The sequence below is a fragment of the Saccopteryx bilineata genome, chromosome 2 (assembly GCF_036850765.1).
Source record: "Saccopteryx bilineata isolate mSacBil1 chromosome 2, mSacBil1_pri_phased_curated, whole genome shotgun sequence".
NCBI lineage: Eukaryota > Metazoa > Chordata > Mammalia > Chiroptera > Emballonuridae > Saccopteryx > Saccopteryx bilineata.
Genome location: NC_089491.1, coordinates 135772912 through 135784931, shown reverse-complemented (window position 1 = coordinate 135784931; position 12020 = coordinate 135772912). Strand labels below are relative to the sequence as shown.

The 12020-nt window shown below is 35.6% G+C and overlaps 1 protein-coding gene across 1 annotated transcript in view; it reads right to left on the bottom strand.

Annotated features, from left to right (window-relative positions):
* SENP1 (SUMO specific peptidase 1) overlaps positions 1–12020 on the bottom strand; it is a 62273-nt gene that overhangs the window by 21544 nt on the left and 28709 nt on the right. The window contains exons 7-11 of the mRNA XM_066257985.1: positions 10658–10761; positions 10291–10574; positions 8495–8549; positions 1376–1414; positions 477–561 (exon numbers count right to left, since the gene is read on the bottom strand). Of these exons, the coding sequence (XP_066114082.1) occupies positions 477–561; positions 1376–1414; positions 8495–8549; positions 10291–10574; positions 10658–10761 (567 nt within the window). The remainder of the gene's footprint in view (positions 1–476; positions 562–1375; positions 1415–8494; positions 8550–10290; positions 10575–10657; positions 10762–12020) is intronic.

Here is a 12020-nt window from a genome sequence, read left to right as displayed (position 1 = left end):
CCCTCCTTCCTCTCTGTCTCTCTCTTCCCCTCCCGCAGCCAAGGCTCCACTGGAGCAAGGATGGCCCGGGCGCTGGGGATGGCTCCTTGGCCTCTGCCCCAGGCGCTAGAGTGGCTCTGGTCGTGGCAGAGCGACGCCCCGGAGGGGCAGAGCATTGCCCCCTGGTGGGCGGAGCTTCGCCCCTGGTGGGCGTGCCGGGTGGTGGATCCCGGTCGGGCGCATGCGGGAGTCTGTCTGACTGTCTCTCCCCGTTTCCAGATTCAGAAAAAAAAAAAAAAAAAAAAAAAAAAGAAATATGCTCTCTCTCTACTAAACTGTGCTGGACAGACCCTGAGCATTTCCACTCACCATACACTGCTATGGTACCATACCAGCTTGAAATTACAACAGCTCTGACCCCAAATACAGATAGCCTTCCAAATTAGTTTCTACTTGGATATGCTATTTACTTATAATCTTAGCCCAATTTTTTTTACCTCGTTTTGAAGCTGTAATGCCAGTGCTTTTTGCTCTTCAATTTGGCGCAATCTCTCCCGTGCTCGAGAATCATAAACACTAGTTCTAGAAAAGGAATGTGACACAAATACAGACCACTCTCTTAACATCAGCCCACTGTTGATGTACATTGAGCATTAAATATAAAACCTTCATATACAACGTTTAAAATCCTTAAGCTAACCCATCACTATACCGATATTTTACCTATATTTTAAGACAAAGTGAAACCACATGGTGTCATCAAAATTATCCTACAATTTTTATTGAAATAATGAAAATGATTAGTTTGTTGCCAAATGTGAAAATGTAACTTTTGAGGATATTTGTAAATGTGGAATTCTCTTTTCAACATATTTTGAAGATTATGAAGAAAATGAAGCTTTACTTTGAAATCCAAAAATGAGACTGAATCCCAAAAGGCGAAAATAATATAAAATATCATTGAGTTTTTAATTCAAATGTTGTTTTATGAACCAAAAAAAAAGGGTTTATTTTATTTTTTTTTTAAATCAAGACCAGGGGTTTTAGATAACTTAAGCTTAAAATCCTAGACTAAAAGCTTTTAGTGATTTGCAAACTCCAGAAATGGAAATTAGTCAGTAAATTTATTTTCCTTTCTATAATGCTAATTTTGAAATATTTTTCCAATTCAAGTTAGTTTCAACAATTGTTATAGATTTAATAAATCCGAGCAGAGAAATACCTTAACACCAACAAAATTTAAAAACCCAGTAACTTAAACGTTGTTTCTAAGTAGCTATAAATAGGGAGCTTTTACTGACTAACCATAGGTAGGATGACTGGCTAATTGATTTCTTCTAACCGAAATTAGGAAGTGATAGAGAAGAAAAAAATGATACCAAAAAGAGTAACTTACAATTCTTTGATCCACAGCTCTGCCTGGAAAAATGTAGGACTGTGGGTGGAAAAAGAAAAATAGGATAAATGAGCAGAAGGCCTATGAAAAAATTCAAATATTGTCACCAAGAAAACCAATAATTTAAATAATTTGCAAGAATGCTTTACAAGCATGGGATAATACAAGGACCTAAATTACACAAAATTGTAATTGGTAACTAAAGAAATACAAACAAGTCTTTTGAACACATATTTTTAATAATAAAATATACTTTATTGATTGCATTACAATGCATTCTCATAAAATGTATTATTCCTTGATTTTTGTCACCTACTATATCCATAGCAACCTTTGGTGGCAACTGACAAATAAGTGTAGGTCCAACATGCATGGAGGTGGATAGTTTCATTTATGTTAACAAGAAAGATGAAAGTGAAACAACAAGGACATATGTCGTAACTTCACTTCAGTCATTTGTTAATAATGTGAGCAGCTTCTTTGTAGAATCAAAACATAGTTTTTGAATATTGGAAGAATTTATCTTCAATCTTTTGTGCTATTTACAATGTAACTACTGCAGATATGACATACGTTTAATCAACATTATTGACATTTTCTCTGTCACTTTTTTTTCCCTCTATCACTAGTCCACCAACAAAATAATAAGCCATGCACTGATTTGTGGTGTGGGAATTTTCCATGATGTAAATGGCCCATTTCAGCCTACCAACATGACATCCCTGAATGTGGAGTTGGGTGGAGATGTGCAGTAGCATATCATTCTATAGTATTTCTACCATATAGATACAATATATAAAATGAGTAGAAAATGATGACTTTTGAATATTTATTACCTTTGTTTTCAATATAGTTTATATAATTTAGTTTTGAAATAATGGCTGTTGAATAACTAGCTCTCAAAAAATTCCTGCAAATTTAACAATTACTCTTATGAGCGCTGGCCCACTACTGAATAGGTGTAAGTTTTCTAAACTTGCAAAGATAGGTGACTGGTTATATCCCTGCTTTAATGCAGGAGCACCAATATGATATTCAGGCACATTTTCATATTTGCTTAAAATGCAGCTCTTCAAGCAAGAACATAGCAGTAACATGCTTGACAAATGTGTCCTGCTCCTGGGCATCAGAGTGAAGAGGAATTCCTAAACAGATGCGGTCAGATCCAAAGGACAGGTTTCCTGTCACGTCTGAGAAACTACTTATGATCCATGCTCTTTGCCAGCTCTGGGTTTTGCATCAGGAGATATTCCGATATGTAAAGCCACATCTCTTGTGTTGCAGCCTACTAATTTCAGCAAAACTTTTTGTACTTGGATACTCTCCAGTCAAGAAACCCTTCTAAATGTAATTGTCATATTATTGTTTCTTACTTTTCAATTTTCTTTAACAGCTGTACTATAGTTTAAAAAGATGAGCCAAAGTTCAGCAGAGAAATTAAGTTTTTAGTATAGCTCCTTACTTGCATGAGAGACCAACATTATGTAAAAGGGTACATCACTTAAGATAATGCATTAAGCTTGAATATTACTCTTCCTAAATGGTTCAGATTGACAGTTTTATTAATGATTTAATCCAATCTTATAGGTTCTTGGACTTCTTCTTGTTTGCTTGAGTCAAAATACATTCAACCACCTGATCTGTGGTGGCACAGTGGTTAAAGCGTCAACCTAGAATGCTGAGGTTGCTAGTTCAAAACCCTGGGCTTGCCTGGTCAAGGCATGTATGTATGAGAAGCAACTACTATAAGCTGATGCTTCCTGCTCCTCTGCCTTCTCTCTCTCTAAAATCAATAAATAAAATTAAAAAAAAATTCAACCAACCAACAAAACAAACACATAGGTACAGAAAACAAACTGTTTCTGTTCAGGTATGGGGGGGGGGGGGTTGGGGGATGAGTGGAAAAGATGAGGGATTAAGAAATATAAATTGGCAATTATAATATAGTCATGGATATATAAAGTATAGCATAGGAAATAGAGTCAATAATATTGTAATAACTGTATAATGTCAAGAGGGTAACTAGACTTAACAGGGTAAATCACTTCATAAGTTATATAAATGTCTAACTGCTATGCAGTACACCTGAAACTAATATAATATTGAATGTCAACTGCAACTAAAAAAAAGCAGCTTGACATTGAAGAAAAAATATATTTGGAACCACAACAACAAAATATATATATTTATATATATTTTCAACCAAGTTAAAGTAGTAATAGAAAATCCCCTCCAAACAAGTCCATATCAAACAGCTAATGAGTCAATGAATGAACCAAAGAGGGGAGTCAACAACACAACTACACTCCAAATATAAGAGATCAATTCTATTCAATGTCGCTCTTGCTGAAAACCTGAGTGAATAATACTTAGCAGAGTCACAGGCATGTTAACTCCATGTCCTAGGGCCTCTTGCTCTTCCCAAACTTCCTCATCTCCTTGCCAAGCTCTAACTGAAGGATCTCTCACAAAAACAAATGGAATGAACTCTTTTCCAAAAAAATCTTTTAGATATATAGAACAAGTAAACAGAGAATTAAGTTGGGAGTTAAAAGACCTAGAATGCCTGGAGCTGTCTCTGATTAGATTTTGCAATTTTGAGCAAGTCATTTCCATGAGACTTAGTCTTAGGACTTGTAAAATCTGGAGAGTCCAGTTTAGTTTTTAAATCTCTATAATCTGTCCTAGTGAAGGCAAGAACAAGGGCTTAGAGGGTATCTCTTGCTCCTTAGCCTAACTTTTGAGAACCATTATTCCTAATCATCCTTAGGCTGGGGTTTGGCAATGCAAATGCTATTCTACTGCCTCCCCACCATCACTCAGGTTAATAAAGGGAGGACATAAGAGAGGTGGCTCCTTGGTACAGTAAACAACTGACAACAACACAGAAATCCACAGAGACCAGTGGTAGCAGTGAGGGGTTACTTAGTATATGATACTAAAAACATAAGAACATATTTATTGCACAATATCAAGTGTTGACAAAAATCACCCAGAATTCAAATTTGTCTACTTTCCCATATTAGGATATAAACTTAATGAAGACAAAATATGTCTTTTAATTTACTACTGTATCCTCTGCACCAAGAAGAGTGCCTGACACATAGCAGGCTCTCAGTATTTATTGAACAAATGAATAACATAAGGAACAAGCACTTTTCTTCAATGAATCGAGGTCATATTTCCTCATGTATAAGGCTCTCTCATGTATAAGACACACCTTAATTTTGGGGCCCGAAGTTTGAAAAAAATGTATTACATAAAGTTAGTATCTCAAGTTTTATTCATCATAAAATTCATACAACTCCTCATCATGGTCAAAACTCCCATCCATTAACTTGTCCTCATCTGTGTCTGATGACAAATCAGTTTTCAATGAGTGCAAAACAAGCACGAAAAAGCGGGAAATGCAAGTAAAAAATCTGCAACCACTGTATAAGATGCACCCAGTTTTTAGACCGCAAATTTTTCAGGGAAAGGTGCATCTTACCTGGGAAAATATGGTATCTCATGGCTTAGGAAAGCAAAATGCAGGGGAAAAGCAAATTTATTTGCTTTTCATAGAGATTGTACTGTAGAGGCCTTGAATAGGAACATAGAACAGGGACAGAGTTCAGTGCCCTGAGGCAAAGGCCACAGTGGTTTTACTGACAAAGTACTGAACGCAGTATGTAATGAACACAGCACAACAGGGACAGAATTAGTGAGTCTGATTAATCAGTAAGTGGAAACATTTGAGCGATTTCACTTGTCTTTTATTCTGCTCTAAAGAAGTTCCCCTTCCTGACTTCCTCATCATTCTTATCCCTGCGTCTTTTTTGTGTGTATCAATAGATACCTGTAAGGACTGGGGGTCTGGGCCGTCTCATGGAACCTGTATAGGGGACTGTGAGGCAGTCTCCCCTAGGTCCCTTGGTGCAAGCCATGTGGTCTCCAAGTAGTCACTGTCTCTGCGACACTATATATTATTTCTTATATAATTGAAGCATACAGTAATAATAACTGAAACTAATTACTGGACACCTACTTAATGTTCTATGTGTAAAACTGCTCTAGGTGTACTACACATTAGTTAAATCTCACGATAATCCTCATACATTAATTAAACCTCAATAATAGGTAACAAAGAATTATTACTCACATTATATGGAAAGAGAAATTGAGGTTGAGAAGGATAATTTGTCTTGGAAGAGTCAGAATTCGAAACTATGTCTGTCCAAGTCCAAAGACTACTGTGTTCTTTCTCTTAGTATAAAATGACTTTTTTTTTTTTTTTTTTTTTTACAGAGACAGAGAGAAAGTCAGAGAGAGGGATAGATAGGGACAGACAGACAGGAATAGAGAGAGATGAGAAGCATCAATCATCAGTTTTTTGTTGCGACACCTTAGTTGTTCATTGATTGCTTTCTCATACTTGCCTTGACCATGGGCCTTCAGCAGATCAAGTAACCCTTTGCTCAAGCCAGTGCCAGATGACCCCGCGCCAAGCTGGCAATGTTGGGGTCTTGAACCTGGGTCCCCCGCATCCCAGTCCGATGCTCTATCCACTGTGCCACTGCCTGGTCAGGCTAAAATGACTTTTAATAAACCAAAGCATTAAAACAAAATGAAGCTGATGAGTACTTGAGCTACTCAAGATAGCATTGAAGGCTTTCTAGGAAATTCATTTATTTAACAAAGATTTATTTACTAAATTCCCATCATGAGTCAGGCACCGGGTGATAAATGCAAAGGTGTTAGTAACCAACAAGGTACAGGGATACAAGTGCTTGAGGGAAAGAATAATGTTATCTGGAGAAGTCAGAGAAAAAATAATACCTTAGTCAGATTTTAAAAAGCAAACTAAGAGTTTAACAAGTAGATAAGGAGGGAAAGGGAATTCCAGGATCACAGAAGCATGAAATGACATGGCATATTCTGGGAAATAAGGACAAATTTTCATTGCTGGTAGAAATTAAAAATAAAGAGCCAATCAACCAAGTGTGTGAGAGTAAATTCCAATTTTGATAAAGGAGCATTATCCAATCAGTTTCGCCCAATATACTATTTGTTCCATCTCATTCTTCAGTTTTCACTAGAAATCTTCCACAAAGGGAAGGCAGACACAATAAAGAACCATTACAGAACTGAAAGCACTCTTTAAAAGAGAACAACTCTTTCCCAAGAAAAAATACCTACATTTGTGTACTACATGTGGAACAGTTTTATAAGTGCTTTATCTGTAAATTGATCTTCACAACGATTCAACAGTAAGGTATTAATACCAACTTTTTATTTATACGGAAACTAAAATTCAAAAGAGTAACTTTTCCAAAGTTATGTGAAGCCTGGAAAAGACAAAATCAGAACCCAGGTGTGACTCAAAAAACAGTATGAAGATTAAAGAATCCAAACTGTAAAGTCTGCTTGAGAAACTATAACAAATAGAGAACTTTGTTAAGTATCTAAAGTTTAGAACACAGAGGGGAGCTGCAAAGAAGTAGAGGTACAGAGATGAGAAAGAACATTTTATTATCCCTAATCTTCTCAATGGAAAACTGATACTATATATTACCACTCTAGCAATTAAATCGCTAAGGCCATATATTGCAGGCATAGCAATCTAAGTAGTAACCTATTGGATAATAGAAGAAGAAATACTCCATACCTCCCATAAGAGTCAAGTTTCATATAGAAGATCGCATCTGAATTGAGATTTAAGAGCTAAGAAAGCAAATACTGCCACATATACAAGCTGAGATAGGAAGGACATACCAGCAGAAAGAACATCAAATATGAAGGTAAGAAAACACATACCATATTAGAGTTCAGCATAATAAACACATGGAAGAGTTCTATTATTTCATATGTCTCCTCTCACCTCCAACATGACTCTCAACTGTCATCTTATCAGAGACTTGCCTTGACCATCCTAGATAAATTATACTTCCCAGTCTATATTTTTTTCACCACACTTATCACCATCAGGCATATATGTTTGTTTATTTGTTCACTCTTGTCCCCCACCCCTCCCTTACACACCTTACAACAAGAATGCAAGCTCCTTTTTTCCTTATTAAATGCAAATTTTATTAGTGTAATTTAAAGCAAAAGTACTGGGTAACCCATATCATATAATCACCATTTGAATTAGTATTGGATACTTCTAACTACTTAATTATTTTCAAAATATATTCCAATATTTTAATTATGTTACATGTACTTGAATATTTGCAGCACTCTGAATTATTTGTATTAGAGAAAAAGTAGCCTAAATCAACTTGCTCTTGTACATCTCTAAAAGATTTATACATAGCTATCAAATGGTTATTCTGGCTATATTATAATTTAACATTTTAATCTGAATTTGACTTTAATGTACCACAAAAATAAAACTGGTTGGTTTCTTTATACCAGAAAGTGTTTTCTCTGATAATTCATATTCAATATTTGCAGCCCACTAACTTGAGCTGCACACTTTTCAATTAAATGCAAGTGTATAGATTTCAAGTCACCCATTCTAACCCCCAGTTCACCCTACCCCGGCCTCATTCCTGGAAATATTCTAGATTTCGATGAGTCAAATTTTCTACAAGCTAAAGGGTAAAGATCAAGGGGAACTGGATCAACTTAGAACACATAAATATAAACTGCTTGAGAGAAGAGATTTCATTTTGTTTGCTGCTATTATCCCCAATGTCTGTACCAGCAGACAGCACACAGCAGGCTATTAATAAGTATTTGGTAAAGGAAAGAATGTGTGATAGAAAGTGAGGTTTATGAAGAAATTGCTTTGTATACCATACTAAGAAGTTGGGGCTTGATTCTCTGTCTGATAAGCTACTCTTGAGGGAATTTAGTGAATCATCAGTTATGCTTTTTTTTCTGGTTGCAGAATGAAAGATGGACTAAGGAACAATGCAAAGACTGAATTAGAGAACATGGTGGAAAATGGAATGAAGAACTACATGGAGGCTGGAGAAAGGAAGACTACTTAGAAAGCTATTGAAATAATTCAAACACATGAGAGAGCTCTGAACTGAGATGGTTTTAGTTTCATATTATGTAACTCTTAGTGAAGAAACTAATTAAAGAGAGAGGAAAAAAATATGTTAATAATGTCCTTTTTCCCAAGTTTACCTGGGGGTTGGCGTCTGGGAATCTTGCACTTTCAGTAATATCACAGAGTCTGATCCTAAACAAAGAAACACAAGAGCATTTCATTACTGATAAAATCCAGTTACACATTCTAGATGTCTGTAGTTTAAGTTCCCACACTTTATGTTCTACTTCCATAAAAGTAGCAGAGCATAACAATAAAGATAAAATGGAAGAGAAAGAGAGGCATGTCCATTTTCACTGAGCCAAGAATAGTGAAGACAGCCTCACAAATAAAGCAGTCACTGCAATACAAGTACACGCGGCTTCAGCCTCTGCTCCTGGGCTGTGCTTCCTCCCTGGGCTTCTTCTTTCTGTTCCTGGGGAACAAGAAAATGCCAAGATATCTCAAAAGTCTTTAGTTCAAGACTATCATGAAACTGAATAAAGTGGAAAACAAAGGGGAAGGAAGAGGTGAAGGAGAAGGGGAGGGAGAGCAGAAGGGAAGGGAAAACAGACACAGCTCTAGGAGAAGTAACAGAGTCAAAAAGTACAAATTCTAGCACTTGCCTTCTGTGTGACAAAGGCAAAAATAATGTCCTTCTAAAGCAGCACTATGACTAAAGCCTTATTTAGAATATTTATTAAATAGTACAAGGACAGTAACTGAACAGTTTGATGTAGCACACTTGTTCCAGTTTGGTTTTATCTAAGCATCTGTCATACAATGTATGTTTCTGAGGCTAAACGCTTTTTTAAAAAATGATAGTTCTCAGTAAATCACCTCACAAAATTTAATACAAGTTTTCATGAATATGTACAGCTATATAATGATGCCACCAACAATTTTAATCCCCCAGTGAGAATTTTTAGAAAGTAAGGATTAAAAAAAAAAAATCAAATGGCTTGAGGAAGGAGAGCCTTTGAGATAGATTTATCAAAGATCCCAAATGTCAAACCACTTAACCTAAAACTTGTTTTAAGTTACATACCAAAACACATACCATAGATGCACACAAAACACATACCTAAAGTAGGTGAAACTAAGCAAAGAGAAAAATTATCACAGCAAAATCTAATTATTAGGAATGCTAAGAGATGCAGTATTTCCATTAGCTGAAAGTTAGATAGAAAACTGTTGTTTCCAAAACTTGCTGATGACCATTCCAAAATGTATACACCCACTATACAGGTTTTGTTATTATTACCTGATTAAGAACTTTTACTTCAATACTTGATGTTCCAAAACTCCTAGAACATCAGAGTACAGAATCCATATGACACTTCAAAAACATGGGTTTGAACTTCACAAGTCCACTTATATGTTGATTTTTTTAATAAATACTGTAAATGTATTTTCTCTATGATTTTAATATATTTTCCTATAGCTTACTTTATTTTAAGAACACAGTATGTAATACACATAACATGTAAAATACGTATTAATCGACTGTTTTGACTGCACGAGGTAGGGGTGATCAGTGTCGCCTGACCTCTGTATTGTTCAAGATTCCATTGTAGTTTTCACTATAAAGTACTAGAAACAAAGAAAGTACTGAAATAATTGGGCTTAATGTACTTTGACTCTAGACTCTGCTTAGAAAGTCAATCTTTTAAATACTATATAAAATCATATACATTCCATGTAAGAAAAAAGTTACTTATAGGTTTACTAGTGGCATTGCTAAGTGAATTATATGTATTTAAGCTATTTATGTTAATTAAGTTACATATGCACTACAACCTTGAGTTAAAATTCACAAAGATTCAATAAATTAGCTATTAGGCAATATAGTTAAATTATATTGAAATGCATAGTTATATAATACCATTTTTACCTTTGGATTGTGTATTTGAAGCTGACAAGTTATTTGGCTGATGTGGAAGAGTGTGGTGATGTTGGAGTTGATGGAGAGGATCAGAATCTTTGGATCCAAATGAAACATCTGGAGTATAAGACGATAAGGAATACACCCTGTGAGACAGTTGTTCCTGGGGAGTTAAAACGCTGGCAGATCCAGATGATGAACTATCAGAGCCAATAAGCTGAGCTGCACAAGAGTTTCCATTTTTAAACAGAGGGTCTTTCAAAGTAGTCTTACTGGAACTAAGACACCGAGATCTAGCAAGAGAATAACATAGTTTCAGTATCATATAACTAGTGTATTAAATTAAATTCACTTAAAATATGTTTCTGTGACTCACAGGTGTAAAGGAAAATGTGTGGTGGGTTTGGCTATATAAAACTGTTTCCCTGTGACCATCTGTAGCAGCTGTCTGTAAATCTCTTTTTCTTCTTCTTGAACTGTCTATAAAAGAAAGAAAAAAAATTTAAACACATCCAATGAGTCACGTATTTGTACAATAGCATCAAGATTCCCAGGAACCCTGCCAAAGCACAGAGTCCTCAAGATAATTAAGAATCATGGTTCATTAAGGATATGCTAGAAAATTACAAAGTATATATGAGTTTGGTGAAGTAAAAACCAGACAATATATTCTGGAAAATTATGGGGCATATATGTAAATGATAGTGCAGAGAAGCTATAGGATATGAAACCCAAAGACCAACAGGCAACCATTTCTGACTCAACTGATAGAGTCCCAGAAATAAAACATTTTCAGACCTCTAAATTAAGATTCCAAAAAACCCTTGATTCTGGATACCTGTTAGAAAAATCACAAGGAAGTAAAAGAACAGTCAAGATCTGATTAAGAACTTGCTAACAGCTTTCCATTCTATTAGATTTTTAAAAATTTCTTTAAAATTTTTCTTTTATTAATTTTTAGAGAGGAGAGAGAATGAGAGAGAAAGAGAGAGAGAGAGAGAGAGAGAAGGGGGAGGGAGGAGCAGGAAGCATCAACTCCCATATGTGCCTTGACCAGGCGACCTCAGCGTTCCAGGTCGACGCTTTATCCACTGCGCCACCACAGGTCAGGCTCTATTAGATTTTTAAGAGTGTACTCCCAGAGATGGTTTTCATCTTCAACACATATTTATTTATTTTTCTTAACTCCTAATGCTGAACTTCGGGGCAAGCACAGGCTCCATAAGATCCATTCACTCATTTATTGAGATAAATACTAACTATGTTGCAGTCACTGAAGTTACAGCATTGAGTAAGATAAAGTTCCTGCCCTTGTGGTGCTTAATTTACAGTTAAAGGATTGAAAAACAAAACAACTCGTCAGGTAGCATGAACAAAATTAAAAATAAAAAAAAATAAGAGAAAGTGATGGAGGGGCAATAATGAGAACAAGTAAGTCCTTTCTTAAATGGTGATATTTCAATAGAAACCTAATTCAAAGGAAGAAGTCAAAGAAATTTATAAAAGTATTCCAGACAAAGGAACAGCAAACACAAAAGCCCTGAGGCAGGAATGTGCTTTGATGTGTCCAACAAATAGTAAGGTCATTGTGAATCAGAACAGTAGTAAGAAATGATGTCACTTAGCAGAAAACCAGATTACATAAGGACTTGTAACCATAGTAAAGCATCTACTCTATACATATTCCCTAAAGCAGTAATTTTCAACCATTTTCATCTCATGGCACATGTTAATGAATT